The sequence below is a fragment of the Chelonia mydas genome, chromosome 8 (genome assembly GCF_015237465.2).
Source record: "Chelonia mydas isolate rCheMyd1 chromosome 8, rCheMyd1.pri.v2, whole genome shotgun sequence".
In the NCBI taxonomy this organism is placed as follows: Eukaryota; Metazoa; Chordata; order Testudines; family Cheloniidae; genus Chelonia; species Chelonia mydas.
Genome location: NC_057854.1, coordinates 73,554,698 through 73,575,607, shown reverse-complemented (window position 1 = coordinate 73,575,607; position 20,910 = coordinate 73,554,698). Strand labels below are relative to the sequence as shown.

General features: G+C 41.1%; 1 protein-coding gene across 6 annotated transcripts in view; it reads left to right on the top strand.

Moving 5' to 3' along the window:
* The window catches only part of RPAP2 (RNA polymerase II associated protein 2), a 68,716-nt gene extending 62,787 nt beyond the window's left edge, over positions 1-5,929 (top strand). For 3 of the 6 annotated variants that reach the window (XM_037906456.2, XM_043521369.1, XM_037906453.2), the window contains 2 exons: positions 4,508-4,678; positions 5,192-5,929. In XM_037906456.2, the coding sequence (XP_037762384.1) occupies positions 4,508-4,678; position 5,192 (172 nt within the window). In that variant the 3' untranslated portion in view covers positions 5,193-5,929. Of the gene's footprint in view, positions 1-4,507; positions 4,707-5,191 lie in introns of those variants that run through there. The other 3 variants (XM_043521370.1, XM_037906454.2, XM_043521368.1) reach the window with 2 other exon arrangements.
* Positions 5,930-20,910: the final 14,981 nt, after the last annotated feature.

The window sequence follows — 20,910 nt, the reverse complement described above, 5'->3', positions numbered from 1 at the left end:
ATCTTAATTCAGTGTCTGTTGTACTCTTGTGATCAAGTCACTATTCTCTTCTTTTTTTAAAAAAAGGCCACTGTTGGTGACAAATTAGTAAAATTAAGGAAGTTCCAAGGGCTGATTTAGCTCTGTGTGGCTTGGAAGCTTCTCCCTCTCTCTCCAACAGAAGTTGGTCCAATAAAATATATTGCCTCACCTGCCTTGTTTGTTCACACCAGCAATTCTGTGTCATGTCGTAATGTTTCAAGATGTGAAAGTAAGCAACCTTAAATCTGAATGTTAAAGATTTCCCTGCCATGTCATTTGTACTTAAAAAATAAAATAAATAAATAAAAATAAAACACCAACCAGTTTGCATTATCTGCAGTGGTGCTTCCTTGTACCTTAATTCCAGTTCAGTTTGCAGTTCTTTTAAAATATGCTAGAACTTACGGAGCTTTGAATGTCACTGCCTCCCTGAATTGAAGCAATGCAGTTCATTCGAATTATTGAGCTGATGGCTTCTTCAGAACTGTGGATGTTTGGTGTTCCTGTGACACTAGGACATTGGGCCCAAATCCTGCTTTCAGGTACTTGCATGCAATTCCCATTTAATTCAAGTAGAGTTTCATGCCAGTATGAGGATAGCATATATGGCCTTTAATGCATCCTAAGAATAACACATGTTGCTTATAATGCAGCCCCATGTAGTGGTAATAGCTTTGAAATAATGGGGACTAGAAATGTGAAACTTATTACTACACAGTGCAGGCTAAAATCCTGATCCAATTGAAATCAGTTGCAAAATTCCCATTGTCTTCAACAGTGCAAGATGCAGCCTTATATCATTAATTGTTAGAAAAACAGCTTCTGTATAACTGTTTTAAAGGCGGGAGGAGGAGAAAACAGAGGCAGCTGTTAAATGCCAAAAGGACCCAGTCTGCCAACAGAGAAATTAATCATGTTCTGTATGTGCTCATAAATATGTTTAATAGGCTGCACTGAGTCAGACTGTCTCTGCCCAAAAACAGTTTCAAATTTGAATTTAATGCAAAAATACTAGAAACCTATACATAGCTGGATGAAATTGTTTGACCAAATCTCTAAGTAGTGCTTATTTGAAAAGTTTCAGAGGTTTGGCTGCTTCTTGCCAAAAAGTGGCCAAAATATTGATCCAGTACTGAATTTCTATAAAATGTATTCTTCCCTAATGCACATAAGTAACTACTGTTGTCAGTAGCAAGACGCTGACAGTATGATTCAGGAGAATACACCAATCAGAAGGCTAGTTTCATAGCATAAACATGTTGAGTCTTTAGCAAATAACAAATAGTTTAAAAGTATATGCACAAGTCTCTTACTTTTTAAAAGTGAAAGCTGTAGCCCTCTTTAATTAGAGCACAACACAAGAAAAAATCCTGAGATGAAAAAGTCTGTAATTCTGCAGTATTGCAGAGGTAGCATTTTGCAGTGTCACAGGGAGTCCTACTGGCCCTGGTCAGGAAATTGTGACAACTGGTGCCAGTGGGTAATTATCATACACATTCTCTTTAATCCTGAGAGTGGATGGCTTGAAGAAGAAGAATGCATCTCCAGGCCTTTCCTCTGATATCCTTGTCTCCAGCCTAACTCTGAGGTCTGATCACTCTAATTCTTGTTCTATCAGCACTTCCTCTACTCCCGTACTGAGCACTTCTTACTACAAAAAATACTTCCAGATCATCAACTCCTGTCTTTGAGATACTCAGAATACCTCTGCTTGGTCTTTTAAAAAAGGTAGCCATTGTTATCACACAAATGACTGCTTAGTGCTATTTTTACGTTGTACAGAGCAAGTACTATTGGCACCAGTCAAAACACTAATGTAAAGTCAAGTTGTGAACCATTGCTGTCCTATGAAAGAATGGTGTTTACATGTCACAGCTAAGTTTTGTTCCATGTTGTGTGCTTACCTCATATTTCTTAGTGCTGCCATTTTTGAATAGTTTAAGTATTCAATTAATCTCAAACTCCAAAAGGCAATGAAAAATAATCAAAATGTCATACTGTGTTAGACATCACAGAAATAAACATTTTACTACTTTTCTGTTCTTTCAGGAAATCAAGATTTTTTTAAAACTTTTTTAAATGATTGTTTTGTATTAATAAACAATGTTTACTTTGTTTTGTGGGATCCTTTGTGTTACCTACCACTCTTTTGCTTAATTAAAGGCACCTTTTGTTTTAATTTGCATTTCTTTTAAAATGGAGATTTAGTCCTATCTCCAGTTTCCACAGAGGGTCTGATGTCAGAGTAATTACCTACAAGTAACATTCCCCTTAACTGCTGAATTTGTTGGAAGCTGTGTGATCTGCTTTTTTCCCCTCTATATAAATTGAGATGTTTAAATGCATTTTTCAGAAGTTGTCTTCTAAACAATAAAAATAAATCTTTCCACAAAGTGTTACTGACATTTTCTGTTTACCTGGATGAATACGTTACATGAAACAGCATGTACCTGAAACCACTAATGGCAAGGAGGGGAAGGTTTCACCCTTTATATACAGATAACACAATAATGTGAAATTTCCTTACAGTACTGACCACAAGTCTTTTGTGTAAACACTAACATTAAAACTGATAGGAGGGTAAAAGATATAGTGTTTAAACTAACACAAGCTTTTTTATACAGACTTGCAATATACATTGTAATGGCCCCTTGTGATACTGTGAATGCGTATTAGCAGCACCGATCTTGGGTCCACAGTACAGAGCATACTTAGCTACCACTTATGGTGTTAGTCTGTGCTGCAAATAAATATGGACAATAGTGCATGTCTGTGCATTATTCACTTCAGATGAGTACTAAAAATCCTTCTAGGGATATTCAGTAGCCCCAACAAACTTCAGTATTTCTGGTATTATTTTTTTTAAATGTCAGCATCTTCTAGCCTTCAGTTAAGCATTTGATCCTGTTAGTTGCGAAATGCCCTCATCTCACGAAAAATAGGTCTGGCTTTGGTGCTACTGATGTTTCAGCCTGGGAACAAATATAAAGAAATTCAGTATTATGAAAATTAACTGGAATGGTTGTATGTTTTCTTTTTTAATGTCCTTTGGGAAAACAAAGTTTTCAGAACAAGGAAGTGAGGGGGCTCTGCTTTGCTCACCAGCTTGAAGAATCAGGGTCTAATGGAAGAGTCTCTGCAAAATTTTGTTTGCAAACAGCAGAATTTTAAAAAGCACTACAGGAAAAGTGTTCATTTTTATACAAATGATTAGGTACTTAAAAAGGCCAACTGGTCTTTTTAAATTTGCTTTAAAGATGAAATGTGTGGATCACTGAAGCCAGATTTATTATTTGATCCAATTACAGTATTGTGCTCCGTATGGGTTTTGTTTTTTTTAAATCTTTGCAGCTGTTCCAATTTATTTTGCTACAGTGTTCACTTCTTAAAATCCATACTGTTTTTTGTTATGAAAGAAGGCAGGACTGCAAGTAGAGAGTTTCTTATTACATATTATGTAATACAGTATGTAAAATTGAAGAACCCTGATTAACAGCTTCTCAGAATCTAGTTATGTCCTCTGTCAAAATCTTTTTCTGGCCAACAAGAACACAGAGGTTCTTAAAATAAAATAAATGTACACAGCCCACTGTATAAGAAAGTTATCAGAGACTGCTTCATAGGAACAGATGTCCTACTGAGGAAATGCAGTGCTCTGATTACTCACCTACCTGCATTGATCTGCAGCTTCTGAGTGTTATTTTATTCATATTTCATGTGCCCAGTGGCAGTGGGTGAAGTTAAATTAAATAATAATCTGAAAGGCCACTGTGGGAAGTTTTCAACTATTTGGAAAAATCTTGGTTTTAAAAAAAGAGCATTTACTACCTAAAAGCTTTTTCAGTTGTTTTGTAGAGAGTCCTTTTTAAATAAACAGACAGAGGTTTTTCATTAGTAAACACACCCGGGTTCTCTAGGAAAATAATATGAAACTCTGCCTGTGTCTCCTTCGTGACTAGGTAGAACTTGTGAAAAAGAAGGTTTGCTAGTAATTTGTAGTTGAAAATACTTTCTTCAGCTACTCTAAAATAGTATTTCCTACAGCTTTTACAACTGTTTTTGTACAAGCAAATGCATAACTTGTACAAGATGAACAATCACTTTTGTGAAAATACAAAATTTACTATAAATTCTTGGGGTTTTTTAAAGTTACATAAAACTTTAATCTTCAAAGCACATAATTTGATGTTTCCTGTTATGTAACAACTAGTAGTTGATTAGATGCATATGAAACTAATCTCTTGCTTGTTTTCATTTAATTTAAAACTGATAGAGATTTGGTAAAAGCTAATAAAATTTCACAATTTAATACTCATATGCTATATTGTAAACTTAAAAACAATAACTTGTAATGTTATAAATGGGGCATGTCCTAGAAATATCTTTCCTCTGGCAATTGTTTAATAGCTGATAGCTCTGTATAAAGCACACCAGCCTTGTTCAGACATTTAAAGTCCTCTCTTCTGTATTCAATGTCATCTTCCAGGTTGTCACAGATTATTCCAGTCTTCGCGAATTCTCAGCAGAGTCCAGTATATACACAGTTCCTGTCCACGTTACTTGAAGAATTGCATTTCACTAAAGAAGATCTTGAAAGTTTAACAAGAATATTTAGACATGACAGCATGCCTGAATGGTCAGTCGTCTCAGAACTATGGTACCTGGCATAAGATTTTTTCAAACCAAATGAATTTCTTAAAAGCAAATACTGTGACTATAGATAGTATCAGTAAAGTCAGAAGATGGGTAAGGTGTTTTCAAAAGGGAAGAATATGTACAGTACAGAAAATTAGTGTGACTTAGTAAATGCTAAAATAATTTTGTAATTTTGTCACAATATATAGTAATTTTCAGTTTTACTTAAATTGTTAGCAATTATAAAACAATCTCTGGTTTATGGGTACAGCATTTGAATCTTATTTGGTTTGATTTTTATTCAGATTGGATGGTTATAGCCAGTTACCTTATTAAAATTTAACTCTTCAAAAGTTTAGATTTTATGTTTGTTAGAAACCTCCATTTTTGCTTATTAATTAGGTTAATTTTACTTTCTGAATGGTGGGGGGGAGGAGTAAGTTTTTTATTTTTAGAACTAGTATTGGTCACACTTATTAGCTGATACACTTGTACTTTTAAAGTTACTGATCAATTTTTTCTTTGTTACCCACAGAATGATGAGGATCTCAAACCTCGTTTTTTGCACCTGAAGTATTGCTATAGTGAACAATATTTTTTTTCTTTTGAGAGTTGAATAAGCATTTTACTTTGCATCCTGTACTTTCACGTCTGTTTCTTATGAAAGTGTTCTGAAATCTTTTTGGACAAGCTAAGTAGCACAGCATTTGTTTAAGGTATGGATGAAGCTAAAATAAGTTTGTATACTCTGAAAATTGCCTGAGAAAAAGTAGTAAGGATCACCATTTTTTGTTTCATTGCTAAATCTTAAGGCAAACTGTGCCCACAAGATTAGGGGAAAGAAAGAAAGACGACGGCGCATGTACCAGTCTCATGGCAGGCAGGGTACCATTACTGGCATCTTTTCTGCTGTTTCCCTGCATTGAGCAGCATTCTCCAGGAGAATGCTGAGAAGAGCAGCAAAGATTTCTGGTCCACAGCCCGGCTCCCTCTCCCCCCCGAGGCGGCGTGTGTATCTATTTTTGCTACTTATGAAGATGGATTTGAGTTTGAATTTTTGTAACATTTGAGAATTTAAAACTGTTCATAGTTTGGCTTGCAAGAAATAATTCCTGGTTTATTTTTGAATAATTAAAAAGACTTCGTTTGAGCTTTATTTCAATAGTTATTAAAAAAATTTTGGTGATTGCTGCACTATTTAGCTTTTTAGACGAAGAACATCATGACATGCTCACAGTGTTAAGCCGATTAATAAACATGCTTTGAAACCAAACTACTTGTAATTCTTAGTGTTGTCATAAGATGGTGTATTGTGCTATTCTTTACTTACAGTCCATTGCTGAATTCACAATCTTAATTGTATTTTGACAAATCCAAAAAATTGCAATTCACTAAATGGCATTTGAAGTAAACTGAAAATGTCAGCATGAGACTCAGACTCCTAGAATTTAAGGTTAGAAGGGACCACCATCATGATCATCTAGTCTGACCCCCTGCACGTTGCAGGCCACAGAAATAGACCCCTAACCTCTGGCTGAGTTATTGAAGTCCTCAAATCATGATTTAAAGACCAAGTTACAGAGAATCCACCATTTACACTAGTTTAAACCTGCACATGACCCATGCCCCATGCTGCAGAAGGCGGCAAAAAAATCCCAGGGTCTCTGCCAATCTGACCTGGGAGGAAATTCCTTTCAGCCCCAAACATGGCAGTCAGTTAGACCCTGAGCATGTGGGCAAGACCCACCAGTCAGCCACCTAGGAAAGAATTCCCTGTAGTAACTCAGAGCCCTCCCTATCTAGTGACCCATTATCAGCCACTGGAGATATTTTCTGCTAGCAGTCTCAGATCAGCTACATGCCATTGTAGGCAGTTTCATCATACCATCCCCTTATCAAGCTCAGTCTTGAAGCCAGCTATGTTTTTTGCCCCCATTGCTCCCCTTGGAAGGCTGTTCCAGAACTTCACTCCTCCAATGGTTAAAAACCTTCCTATAATGTCAAGCCTAAACTTATGGATGGCCAGTTATATCCATTGTTCTTGTGTCCACATTAGCACTAAGTAACTCCTTTCCCTCTGGGCTATTTATCCCTCTGATGTATTTATAGAGAGCAGTCGTATCAGCCTTATTTTGGTTAGGCTAAACAAGCCAAGCTCCTTGAGTCGCCTCTCATAAGGTAGGTTTTCCATTCCTCAGATCATCTGAATAGACCGTCTTAGCATCTGTGCCAGTTTGAATTCATCTTTCTTAAACATGGTAGCCCAGAATTGCACGCAGTATTCTAGGTAAGGTTTCAACAGTACTTTGTATAATGATCCTAACACTTCCCTGTCTCTACTGGAAATAACTCACCTGAATGCATCCCAGGACTGCATTAGCCTTTTTCACAGCCGCCTCATATTGGTGGCTCATAGGCATCCTGTGGTCAACAAATACACCCAGGTCTGTCTCCTCCTCTGTCACATCCAACTGATATGTCCCCAGTTTATAGCAAAAATTCTTGTTGTTTAGTTCCTAAGTGCATGACTTTGCGCTATTAAATTTTATCCCATTTCTATTATTGCTGTTTACAAGGTCATCCAGATCATCTTGTATGATATTCCACTCTTCCCTGTTGACACTACCTCCCAGTTTTGTGTCACCTGCAAATTATATTAGTACACTCCCACTTCTTGTGGCAAGGTCAGTAATAAAAATGTTAAGATTGGTATAAAAATGTTAAATAGGTTAATTAGTTTAAACACTACAAGCAGTATTCATTGTTAGGATTGATGTACAGTAACTCAGTTTGCAAGCAGAGTTTATTCCTTTGTTTTGTGACTGTAACTAGGCTCCTAAAGGGAACCATACATTTGATTAGTTATTGCTCAGTAGTTCCTTCATGATACTCAAGAGATAGGCAGGGATATGTCTTCCTTAACAATAAGCCTGTGAAACATTTTTCCTAGAAAGCTACTTGGTGCCTAAGTACTCAACTGTCTACTACATACTTCTGTCACTACATGGGAACTCATATTCAGCTTAGTTACCAAATAGTTGATTTTGAGGTTGAGAAGAGAGCGATGTGCTGGGCCAAAATATAAACTGTTTGAAGTGCACAATGGAAAAATACCTTTTAAAGACTAGAGTGTTTGAAGCCAAATTCTGATTTGGATAGAAGTTGCAACAGCTTGTAGCAAGGAGTTCTTATCAGCTACCAACACTTTACAAAGAATGTTGATGAGCGATGAGACCTTATGAAAAGATAAACATAAAATCCTCTAATTGGGTAATATGTAAAAGTTGGCATGAACCGGGGCTGCGGAGCCTCATTTAAAGCGAAGGGCATAGATTTACACGCACACAATACCACCGCAATCTTCCTCTTCCCCCTCCTAATCTGAGTGAGTGGCATTATGTCTTGGACATGGGGTAGCAGCACCACTCAGGTTGGCCCAGCCAAAAAACTATAACTAGTTTTCCTTTATCACAAGCAGAAGTAACTTTTAAGGGCTACGGTGACCACACCTAGAAGGTACACAGTTACCATATGACACTCTAGTGTCTTGAGAACAGAACAGTGTGTCATGGTGACACTTACTTGTGTGAGGGCTCAGTAGGGCTTACTGAAGGTGCTTTCTCTTCATAGGAAAAGCTAGTAACAAATCTCCAGGAGGCTTCCATGTTTTGACATCTCACTATCACGGGAGTCTAGCTCAAATCCCCAGGAAGCTGCTGGACTCTTCTAATGTTTACCTTCCAAAGGACTGGAGCATAAGGACTCCAGCAATGATCCTCTCTCCCCATCCTCTCCGTGTCTGGAAGATAAGGGGAAAGACAGCATGTAAATACTGTTTGTGTTACAGTTGCACACCTAGAGCCTCTGGGAGCTAAGCACTGTACAAATATAGGATAACCGTCCCTGTCCTGGAGATATTACAGCGTGCTTTAATACAGTGTTTATTCTGCACTTGCCATCACTTCAGAGGATGGCTTAAGCAAGCCACTTACCCATTCCATGCCTCAGTTTACTCCTCTGTAAATAGTACACAGTTTGCCTACCCTACAGCTGTGCTGTGAGATTGAAGGTGCTATGAACGTGCAAAGTACTATGAATGACTTTTTATCAGCTTCAGTAGCTCTCACTTTGAAATGTTTTTACATTTCCTGTTAGCTTAGTGGTGTGATTTTTTTGTTTTGTTTTGGGAGGTTATTTTTAGGCACACTCTTCAGCGCTGTTTAGTGGAAACATTTGAGCTTCTAATGAAGTGTAAATAGCTCTTGGGCTCCAAGAAGGCTATTTATCAGAGTACACTATAGCTGCCACTAGTGCCAACCACAATGGTTCTGAATAAATAAGTCTCCATGGTTTTTTTACTTCTCCCTTCTGGCTCTTGGGAAATAGAATCAACTCTTCTTCCCCGCACTGTGAGGGCATGAAGTCTGCTCTCTCTAACTTTGTTCCCCTTCTTCAAGGGCAAAAAGAGAACTTCCATCTTTTGGTGCCTCTGGGGGAGACCTCACAGTTCCCACACTACCACGTGTAGTTTGTTCTGTGCTGGGGCGCTTTACTTTTGTGTGGGGAACGCTCCGATACTCACTGGGTGCAGGCTGAGCTAGAGGGTATTGTGCTTTGGCATCACTTCAGCACAATTTTTTACAGAGGTTCTAGTATAAGAGCCAGGCTTTCCTACCACTGAACTGGGGCAGCAGGCACCATTACCAAAACTCCATCTCCTCGTGATTCATGTATAGCTTAAATAGGATGAAACATCCACATTTTCCCATTGCCCCCCTCCCCCCCGCAGCATCAGAAAGGCTGCCTGTGTCTCTTCAGAGATAAAGCTATTGCTAAGCCCTATTTTTACACTTTCCTTCACTTTGTGGTTGCTACTGGCCTTAATCTGAAGCAACTTGAAGCAGAAGCAAACTGAGTACATCTAGCAACATTAGCAAAAATGGAATTTGTTGTGTTTTCATGTGAGCAGTTTTTACAGCAACTGAACTCCTATAATGCATTTGTCCAGATGGCCACAGCCTTCCCAGCCAGCCCAAGAACAGAGGGTATATCGTCTCTGCAGAGTTTACCCATCCACACAGCAGAGCCACATTTGTCTCATAGAATCATAGAATATCAGGGTTGGAAGGGTCCTCTGGAGGTCATCTAGTCCAACCCCCTGCTCAAAGCAGGACCAATCCCCAACTAAATCATCCCAACCAGGGCTTTGTCAAGCCTGACCTTAAAAACCTCAAAGGAAGCAGATTCCACCACCTCCCTAGGTAACCCATTCCAGGGCTTCACCACCCTCCTAGTGAAAAAGTTTTTCCTAATATCCAACCTAAACCTCCTCCGCTGCAGCTTGAGACCATTACTCCTTGTTCTGTCATCTGCTACCACTGAGAACAGTCTAGATCCATCCTCTTTGGAACCCCCTTTCAGGTAGTTGAAAGCAGCTATCAAATCCCCCCTCATTCTTCTCTTCTGCGGACTAAATAATCCGAGTTCCCTCAGCCTCTCCTCATAAGTCATGTTTTCCAGTCCCCTAATCATTTTTGTTGCCCTCCGCTGGACTCTTTCCAATTTTTCCACATCCTTCTTGTAGTGTGGGGCCCAAAACTGGACACAGTACTCCAGATGAGGCCTCACCAATGTTGAATAGAGGGGAACAATCACGACCCTCGATCTGCTGGCAATGCCCCTACTTATACATCCCAAAATGCCATTGGCCATCTTGGCAACAAGGGCACACTGTTGACTCATATCCAGCTTCTTGTTCACTGTAACCCTAGGTCCTTTTCTGCAGAACTGCTGCCTAGCCATTCGGTCCCTAGTCTGTAGTGGTGCATGGGATTCTTCCATGTTAAGTGCAGGACTCTGCACTTGTCCTTGTTGAACCTCATCAGAATTCTTTTGGCCCAATCCCCTAATTTGTCTAGGTCCCTCTGTATCCTATCCCTACCCTCCAGCATATCTACCTCTCCTCCCAGTTTAGTGTCATCTGCAAACTTGCTGAGGGTGCAATCCACACCATCCTCCAGATCATTTATGAAGATATTGAACAAAACTGGCCCGAGGACCGACCCTTGGGGCACTCCATTTGGTAACAGCTGCCAACTAGACGCGGAGCCATTGATCACTACCCGTTGATCCCGACAATCTAGCCAACTTTCTATCCACCTTATAGTCCATTCATCCAGCCCATACTTAGTTAACTTGCTGGCAAGAATACTTTGGGAGACCGTGTCAAAAGCTTTGCTAAAGTCAAGGAACAACACGTCCACTGCTTTCCTCTCATCCACAGAGCCAGTTATCTCGTCATAGAAGGCAATTAGATTAGTCAGGCATGACTTTCCCTTGGTGAATCCATGCTGACTGTTCCTGATCACTTTCCTCTCCTCTAAGTGCTTCAGAATTGATTTCTTGAGGACCTGCTCCATGATTTTTCCAGGGACTGAGGTGAGGCTGACTGGCCTGTAGTTCCCAGGATCCTCCTTCTTCCCTTTTCTAAAGATGGGCACTACATTAGCCTTTTTCCAGTCGTCCAGGACTTCTCCCGATCGCCATGAGTTTTCAAAGATAATGGCCAACGGTTCTGCAATCACATCCACCAACTCCTTTAGCACCCTCGGATGCAGTGCATCCAGCCCCATGGACTTGTGCTCTTCCAGCTTTTCTAAATAGTCCCAAACCACTTCTTTCTCCACAGAGGGCTGGTCACCTCCTCCCCATACAGTAGTCTGGGAGCTGACCTTGTTTGTGAAGACAGAGGCAAAAAAAACATTGAGTACATTAGCTTTTTCCACATCCTCTGTCACTCGGTTGCCTCCCTCATTCAGTAAGGGGCCCACACTTCCCTTGACTTTCTTCTTGTTGCTAACATACCTGAAGAAACACTTATTGTTACTCTTAACACCTCTTGCTAGCTGCAACTCCAGGTGGGATTTGGCCTTCCTGATTTCACTCCTGCATGCCTTAGCAATATTTTCATACTCTTCCCTGGTCATTTGTCCAATCTTCCACTTCTTGTCAGCTTCTTTTTTGTGTTTAAGATCAGCAAGGATTTCACTGTTAAGCCAAGCTGGTCACCTGCCATATTTATTATTCTTTCTACACATCGGGATGGTTTGTCCCTGTAACCTCAATAAGGATTCTTTAAAATACAGCCAACTCTCCTGGACTCCTTTCCCCCTCATATTATTCTCTCAGGGGATCCTGCCCATCAGTTCCCTGAGGGAGTCAAAGTCTGCTTTTCTGAAGTCCAGGGTCCGTATTCTGCTGCTCTCCTTTCTTCCCTGTGTCAGGATCCTGAACTCGACCATCTCATGGTCACTGCCTCCCAGGTTCCCATCCACTTTTGCTTCCCCTACTAATTCTTCTTGCACCAGGAAATTGTCCCCTACATTTTCCAAAAACTTCCTGGATTGTCTGTGCACTGCTGTATTGCTCTCCCAGCAGATATCAGGGTGATTGAAGTCTCCCATGAGAACCAGGGCCTGCGATCTAGTAACTTCCGTGAGTTGCTGGAAGAAAGCCTCGTCCACCTCATCCCCCTGGTCCGGTGGTCTATAGCAGACTCCTACCACGACATCACCCTTGTTGCTCACACTTCTAAACTTAATCCAGAGACTCTCAGGTTTTTCTGCAGTTTCATACCTGTGTAGTCAGGTCCACATTGGCACTGCAATAAGCAGGGTTAGATGCTTTGGATTTCTGGGGGCAATAGCTCAGGGTTCTTAGCACCTGATTAAGCTGAGCCATTCAAGGAACTGTTTCACAGGGTACTGTGAGAAAATCTGTCTGTCCTTCCTGAGCTCCTCTGCAAAAGTGTCCTTAGCCTGCCAATACATTGAATGGAAGCACTTTGGCTCTGTATACTCACCAGTGCTAGCCAGTACCAAGGCAGTCACCAAGAGACTTTCACTTTAAAGCCACTGGGACTTTTAATGCAGGCAGTTTGGGACTTCTATAACGCTAGTACCAATGTAACGGTTTACTCTAGGACACTTCTGAACAAAGTTAGGCCATTCATGCTTGCTAGAGCCATGGTTCTCAACTTTTCCAGACTACTGTCCCCATTTCAGAAGTCTGATTTGTCTTGTGTATCCCAAGTTTCACCTCATTCAAAAACTACTTGCTTACAAACTCAGACATAAAAATAAAAAAGTGTCACATTAGTACTGAAAAATTGCTTACTTTCTCATTTTTACCATATAATGATGAAATAAATCAATCGGAATACAAATATTGTATTTACATTTCAGTGTATAGTATATGGAGCTGTATAAACAAGTCATTGCATTACATTTTAGTTTGCACTGACTTTACTAGCTCCTTTTTATGTAGCCTGTTGTAAAGCAGAGCAAATATCTAGATGAGTTGATGTACCCCCTGGAAGACATCTGCGTTCCTCCAGGGGTACGTGTACCCCTGGTTGAGAACCACTGTGCTACAGCATGTAATCCCAGTTTTGAATAATTGTTTTTAGGAGTAAACAATTCAAATACTGCTAGAATAAATCCTTAGTGGCATGTTTTTAAAAGAAGTTTTCCTTCTTGAAATCCATCTTGGATCACACATGGTGGAGGAAGTATGTGGAGGAGGAGCAGGGAAGTGGTATAGTTCAGTTGAAGCTGAGCCTGCCCCATAGCGTGCAGTATTGGCGATAATTTAATTAGCATAACCTGGGAGCCCCTTCTATTTTTGCTGTGATTTTTGCCCTTGCCCCCCACAAGCAAAATACAAAACATGGCAGCAGCCTCTGACCCAGATGTAGCTTGAGCTCTGATGCCCCTTCATCTCCTATCTGCTCCACAGCCAATCCCTGAACAGATCCTTGGAATATGAGACCAAGATGTCTGCCAGCTCACCCAGCTATGGGGTCCATTCCAGCTTAATGGTCTAGTTCCTGCTCTTCTGCTTCCTCTGTGTCCGGTTCTCATCCACTGCAATCACCAGGTGAAAAAAATTGACTTTTCCACCTCAAGTGTATCATGCACAAAGATAGTGCTTGATACTGTCCTGAGGACGGAGCCCCAGTGAAAGTCCTCACAGGAAGGGCACATATATGCAGAGTTCATGCACTTGCCATGAGCATCCTTTGCCTTGCAGTAGGCACCCTAAAGGCTTTTTAATTCCTTTCCAACACAGATTAGCCATGCATTTGAACCCCTTCTCCACCAGCTTCTTTGAGACATGCTTATACAAATGCATCTGCCATAATGATGTTTCTTGGTATACTCCAAGAAAAGGGAAACCTGAAGTCTGGTGTGATCTTCTGGCCAGCTTGCAGCTCTCGGGGAATGGCATCTTCTTGTGTGGTTTAGCTGAGCTGTGCAGAAAATCATAAAATCATAGATTATCAGGGTTGGGAGGGACCTCAGGAGGTCATCTAGTCCAACCCCCTGCTCAAAGCAGGATCAATCCCCAACTAAATCATCCCAGCCAGGGCTTTGTCAAGCCTGATCTTAAAAACTTCAAGGAAGGAGATTCCACCACCTCCCTGTGAAGCAGGCTGTGTTGAATCAGGGGGTTAAATGCTGACAAGTTGCATACAAACTGGTACATGGCTTCCAGGTCATAGGAGGCAAGTGGGAAATGAGCAGGAAGAAGGTATCTGAGAATTATCAGAAGCCGAGCAACACAACTTGGGCTTCAGCTGTGTCCACGTGCGGAGGAGGAGGGTTAAAACCTGCTCTAAAGCAAAACCTGAATGGTCGTCCACGCCCTCAGAAGGGTGAGCAAGACCAGGTTCAAAGCACATATAAGCCTAGGTTTAAGGACTGTGTGTGTGGATGGTAAGGGAGGTTGAAACCCACTAAGAGCCCAGATTAACTCTTAAGTGAAGTTACAGCCTGAGAGATGCATCTTTAAGCCCAAACTTTGCCGATGACAATATGCTTACCCCATAGGCTGTCACCACCATTTGCTCTTTTACAGAGCTTACACCTCTGTTTTAGCAATCATTAGCACACAAATACATTTGCAGGTGGCGTTAGTGCTGTGTGCATTGTTTATTTCTTTCAATACTTGCTTAATAGGATGAATGATAACAAATGCATTTTACACTAGTTTTATGGAGATGTCAGAATAAACTAAAAATTTAGATACTGTGGCAACAAACAAGACCACAGCTCTCTCCCACTTTCCCAGTTCTCTCCTGCATAGGATGAGAAACGGTTAAAAAGAATCACGCAATTCAGAAGGAAATCTGCCTATAAAAGAATGGATCGGGCAGTGGGTAGGTTAAGATAACGGTCTCCTGTGCTACTAACAAGTTCAACATTTTAGATTCAAATGGAACCCTTTCAAGATTTATCCCCTTTTGAATGCGATCCTGTCTTTGGGGCCAAGAAATTGAGGAGCTCTGTCCCAAAGTCTGAATTACAGGCAAGTTAGTTACTTCAAACAGATGTAAATTTCAGCACACTTTTTTTTTTTTTAATTTAGTGAAGAATGAAATGCCTTCGCAGTGGACCGCAAATCTATTTTGCTTTTAAACTCTTTACAAATTTCTGTTTTTTGGAAGCCTTAATTGTAATCAACCACTTCTGTCCATTCCCTTCTTAGAAGTGCCTAATCAAATACAGAAAATGATAGAAAGGATTGCTTTTAAATAAAACAAAAACTCTACACATACTGCTGCACCTTTTTAACATCAAAGCAGGCATGTGCTGTGTGAAGTACGATGCAGCTGAAGACTCTTTACCACGTTTGCAGCTGGTTTAACAACAAACCAGAAATAACTTTGACAACCACCAAATATATATATACACACACCCTGAAACCAAACTCTTGTTGGCATTCAAAGCAGCCCCTTTAGTCTGGTATCACATAGTCTCTGCCCACCTCTGTCTTGACAAGCAGAGTCTTGTCCCTTTTCACACTGACATACAGCTGCTGTGGTCCTGCATAACTACCTGAGCCTTTCCAGAGTGTCCCCTGGAAGTAGATACCTTGTTGGGGGGGGGGGGCCTTTCCGTGAGGATACCCTGCTCCAAGCACCCATGCCTCAGTCTTGCTAGGAGAAAACAGTGTCATTTTACAGTCATGTTAGCTCAGGCTACAACACAGCAAAATTGTCATGCCTTCAAAATGTGTGAGCCTGCATCTTCATGGGGCTTTTCAATCTTACTAAGCTAACATGACTGACAAAGCACTTATTGTCCATGACACTCCCCTAACATTCACTTCATAAGCTAAGCCACAAAAAAGGCACCTGTTATTCCAACTAAGTGTGTCCACACAGGGTGTTATACTGCTATAACCACTTCAGTGAAATTATACTACTATAGTAATGCTGGTAAACTTCTCCATGTAGACCAACCCAAAGACTAATAGAGACCACTCCTGAATGCAGATGAAGAGGTGCTGGTAGGCCTGGAAAAGGGATTTAAATATCATTGTAGGTATGTTTCAGTGACACCTCCAGCACTGGGCCTGTCTCACATGCAGGCTCATTTGCCTCATCAGTGTTTCTGCTCTTTTGCCTCACTGGACAGCATCACTAAACAGAACATTTGATCTGCAAAAACATTGTTTTGAGAAGAGCATCAGCTCTTTCCGACTTGCTGTTTAACCTCCAAGTGTCCCTCTCCTCTTCTGTAGCATGAGCGAGAACCCTGGGCCACACCAGAGTGAGGAGAGGAGGCCATCCCTGTATGCTGATTCTCCCGAGTCAGTGAGAGTGTTTACTCCAATATTGTGAATGCAAGTTCTGCCAAGTAACATGGAACCACAAATAGAGCAGCTCTTTAGTGGCTGCCCCTACTCAGTAGGAACTTCAGGCATATTCTGATCCTCTGGTTCAGTTATCTAGATGACTGCTTGTTAGCTCCATGGCTACCCCATGAGGGTTTGAATAAACAACCCACCACCTTTGAGAGCTGCCTTTGTAGCCAAGGGGAATTACAATAGGTGGCAAACAACTATAAGACTGTTTACAGTACTGACTGGTATATTGCCAAGGGACTGTGCTGTAGTGCTGGCATTGTACATGAGCTTGCCATCCCTACCTTTACTTCAGTGACTCTTTAGGAATATCGGATCATGTAGGAGGTCAAGAGAGTATGGTTCCATCCACAGCTGTAGGTGGGGTTAGCTGATCTGATTGGCTTAGTGCATAATTCTAAAATGTCATTCCAAAGGGACATTAAATATTGAAAACACAAATCATCCTGTCTTTGGCAAGTCTTAAGTTTCCATAAGTGGCAGATGGAGTATAAGGCAGGGCCAGGCACATTGTAAAACCCTGTATATTTCTCAGTCGGCATGTCTCTGCCATCTGACAGCCAATCCTTCTCTGCCTTCACTGATTAGATTCAGAGGAAGTAGGGTGTGCCTTCTGTTGGCAAAGACAAAGTAATTGTCTAGAGAGAGTTTTTTCTTTGTGACATTTCCTTTTTAACTGAAGGGGCTTAAATCCATGAAGGAAAGTTCTGGCAGTGGACTCAATATTCCCAACAAAGGTCCAGCAAATGCAACCAAGCGCCAAACTTTATACAGCATTTCAATAGATGATCTGCACAAAGGATTCTGTAAAGCACCTGTCCTGTGACACCACAGTTCTGATGAAAGACAAGGGACACAGTTCTAATGGTGCCTCGCAGTTACCGTCCTTTGCTCTGGAAGCTCCAGGGTTGTTTCACATTAAGTGACACAGTGTAGTAGGGTAGCAATCACAGCGCAGAGTTCCATAGAGTCCAGAAGGACCATTGCGATCAGCTAGTCTGACCTCATGTATAACACACACCATAGAATTTCCCTCAAATAATTCCTAGAGCTGATCTCTTAGAAGAGCGTCCAATCTTGATTTAAAAATTGCCAGTGACAGAGAATCCGCCACAACCCTTGGTATGTTGTGCTAATGGTTAATTACGCTCACTGTTAAAAATTTACACCTTATTTCCAGTCTGAATTTGTCTAGGTTTGACTTCCAGATCGTGTTATATGTTTCTCTGCTAGATTGAAGAGCTCATAATTCAATATTTGTTCCCCACGAAGGTTCTTTTAGGGTACATTTATGCTTCAAAAAAAGGCCCATGGCAGCGAGTCTTAGAACCGACTTGCGCTCAAGCTGCAGGGCTAACAATAGCAGAGTAAACGTTTGGGCTCAGGCTGAAACCTGGGAATGGGGAAGGGTATTGGAGCTTTGGGCTCCAGCCCACGGTACATCTACACTTCTAGTTTTAGCTCCGCAGCATAAGCCTGGGCTCTAAGTCTCTGTCTTGGGGTGTTTTGGTTGGTTTTTTTTATTTGCAGTGTAGATGTACCTATAGATTGTAATCAAGTCACCTCTTCCCTTTCTCTTTGTTAAACTAAATAGATTAAGTTCCTTCAGTCCATCACTATGAGGCATGTTTTCTAATCTTTTAATCATTGCTAAGGCTTTTCTCTGAACCCTCTCCAGTTTATCCACCTCCCTCTTGAACTGTGGACAGCAGAACCGGACAGACTATTCCAGCAACAGTCACTCCACATACAGAAGTAAAATAACCTCTCTGCTCCTACTTGAGATTGTCCTATTTGTACATCCACAAAGTGGCATAATGATGTTCATCTGATTATCCACGGCAACCCCCAAAATCTTTTTCAGAGCCGTTGCTTTCCAGAATAAAGTCCCCCATCCTGTCAGTATGGCCCTCATGCTCTGTTCCTAGATGTGTATGTTTACATTCAACCATATTAAACACATTGTTTGCTTACACCCAAATTACCAAGTGATCCAGATTGTGACTTTTGTTGGTTATTTACCACTCCCCAAATTTTTGTATCAGCTGCATGCTTTATCAGTGAATTTGTTTTCTTCCAGGTCATTGTTAAAGATGTTAAATAGCCCAGGGCCAAGAGCCGATCCCTGTGGGACCTAAGTAGAAGCATACCCACTTGGCGATGATTCTCTGTTTACAATTACATTTTGGGAGGCCTCACGGTTAACCAGTTTTTAATCCCCGTAATGGGTGCCAGGTTAATTATACATCATTCTAATATTTCAATCAAAATGTTGTGCGTTGCCAAATCAAACACCTTACAGAAGTCTAAGTATTTTACATCAACACTACCACCTTTGTAAACCAAATTTGCATCCACATCTCTTAGAGAAGCTATGATTTAAGAACTCTAGTCACACACACACAAAAAGCACCCAGCGCCCCTAGGGATGTGCGCGCAGTGAAACCACTTGCAGCAGTCACCTTCAGCAGCTGAAGCACTGGGAGACAGCAGCAATAGGGTAGCACTCTAAAGTCATAGAAAATAGATACAAAAAGTATGAAAGTGACAGGAGCCTCCTGAAGAAAACTGACATTCCCCTGCTTGATTTTTCCACATCTGCTAAAAACAAGAGACTGGCCAATATTACCCTATGCCCTTTGGGCTCACCTGCGTTGAAAAATTTACGAAATTCTCCCATCATTGCTTTAGCTCTCATGCAGCCTCACCAATGCTAGCGATGGTTGGGAGCCCTAGTGGAGACTGGCCACCAGCATTTTAACCACAGTGTTATCTAGACCTATTAACCAAGTGCATCCTCCCACTGACCTTGCCGCCAGGGTTGAACTTGCAAGAGTCCAGACTTAAGAAGGCCTGTTGATTAGGTTAGTGCAATAAGTTGATTAGGTTAGTGCAATAAATTTATTTTTCCCAGTCAGTGTTTTTAGAGGTACAGCTCCCTCGACATGCAGCTTAGGCATTTCCTTTGTGCGCTTGCTCTTTTCCAATAACAAAGTCTCATTGTAACGTGGTTCACTTCACACGGAAGTGAAAACTGGTGCCTTAGATGTCATTACGCCAACCGCTTGAGGAACCTGCCTTGAGTTTTAAAGCAGAAGCATTGAGTACAGTACGTTTTTAAGTTTTGACTGATCTCCAGGAGCTGCTCCCTCCATTCAGGGGATGGGGGGCGGAGGAGAGAGAGATTGACTGATACCATTACAACCCACAGTGAATCAGTGCCAGCTGTGACACGTGTTTCAAAATTAAAGGATATTAAGTTGCACGAAATACACTGTAAACCGAGTGCTGCAGCAGCAGCTGTACTGCAGCTCCTACAGATCAGTTGGGACGAACGTGTAGCCACAAATTAGAGAATTTAGATAATCTCCTATGGCTTGGTTTTAACTGCTTGAATCATGATTACCTTTCCCTTCATAAATCATGCCTTTTTGTTCTGCTCTGTTTGTGGGAGCGTTTTCAAATCAGGTTGATATAATAAAACAATATAATGGTTAAGAAAAAAGATTAGTAAAATTATCTAAGAAGCCAGAACCACCATGCTTACAGGTGGCAGCTAAGCTCTGACTCATCCAAGGTATTTTATGGCAGCCATATGCTGGGCATGTGTGTATCTCACCTTTCATGCAAATATGATAACATTTCCTAATCAGGATCTGAGACTGACCAGGATTTTCCATAAACATTTCAGAAGAGCAAACCCAACCGTACAGTCAGAGGGAAAGCATTTCAGACATTTGTGATTTAGCATTAAAGCACAGAACAAATAGCTATAGTTCAATACCAATCCTAATAGCTACTGATACCAGCAGAGTCAATATGCCAAGATGTAAGTGTATTACTTTGTTCATAGGAATGTGCATAAAAGACAATTGTGTTATGACCTGGAAGACCCAACTTTGAAAGTAGCCTCAGGATTCCTGCTCTCGTGGCTAATGGAGGCTGGAAACTTCACATCGGTGACACACTTTGGAAGTAGAAGATTAGTGTGAGAGATATTAGGAGTGCCTCATTGGGACCGTTGAAAAGTGATGTGAACACAGTTATATGCGTAGAACATGCTTTCCATGTGTGACCAGAAAGGGAGGGTGAACCTAGGAATTGATACTCAAGATAGATTAATTTAAAGCATTTGGAAAGGTATTAGATGAAGGCTTTCGCGTATCACTACGGTTAGCTAATAGTAAAATATATTCTAGAGAGCAACACGGTGTAACAGGCTGACAGTGTTTGCCTGCAATCCCCGCCCTATTTGCAGGTGATGGGCTTGCTGAAAAACAATGTTGTTTTTTTTTCTCTCTCATTGATGCAGATGGCCTGTTACCAAACCTGGAGATAAGAAAGGAAAGAGTGACACTTTAGAGAGAAGGGACTTAGGGTTTGGGCTGATTAGTCCTCCGAGCAGCCAAACCTGAGGAGACAACAAGGGCTGGATCTTATGTTTGATACTGAGCTCTGAGTTAAATTCACCCAGCACAAGGCATATGCATCCCTTAAGTCACACTTAAACTCAATTTTGTTATGTGTCTTTATCTACATACACAG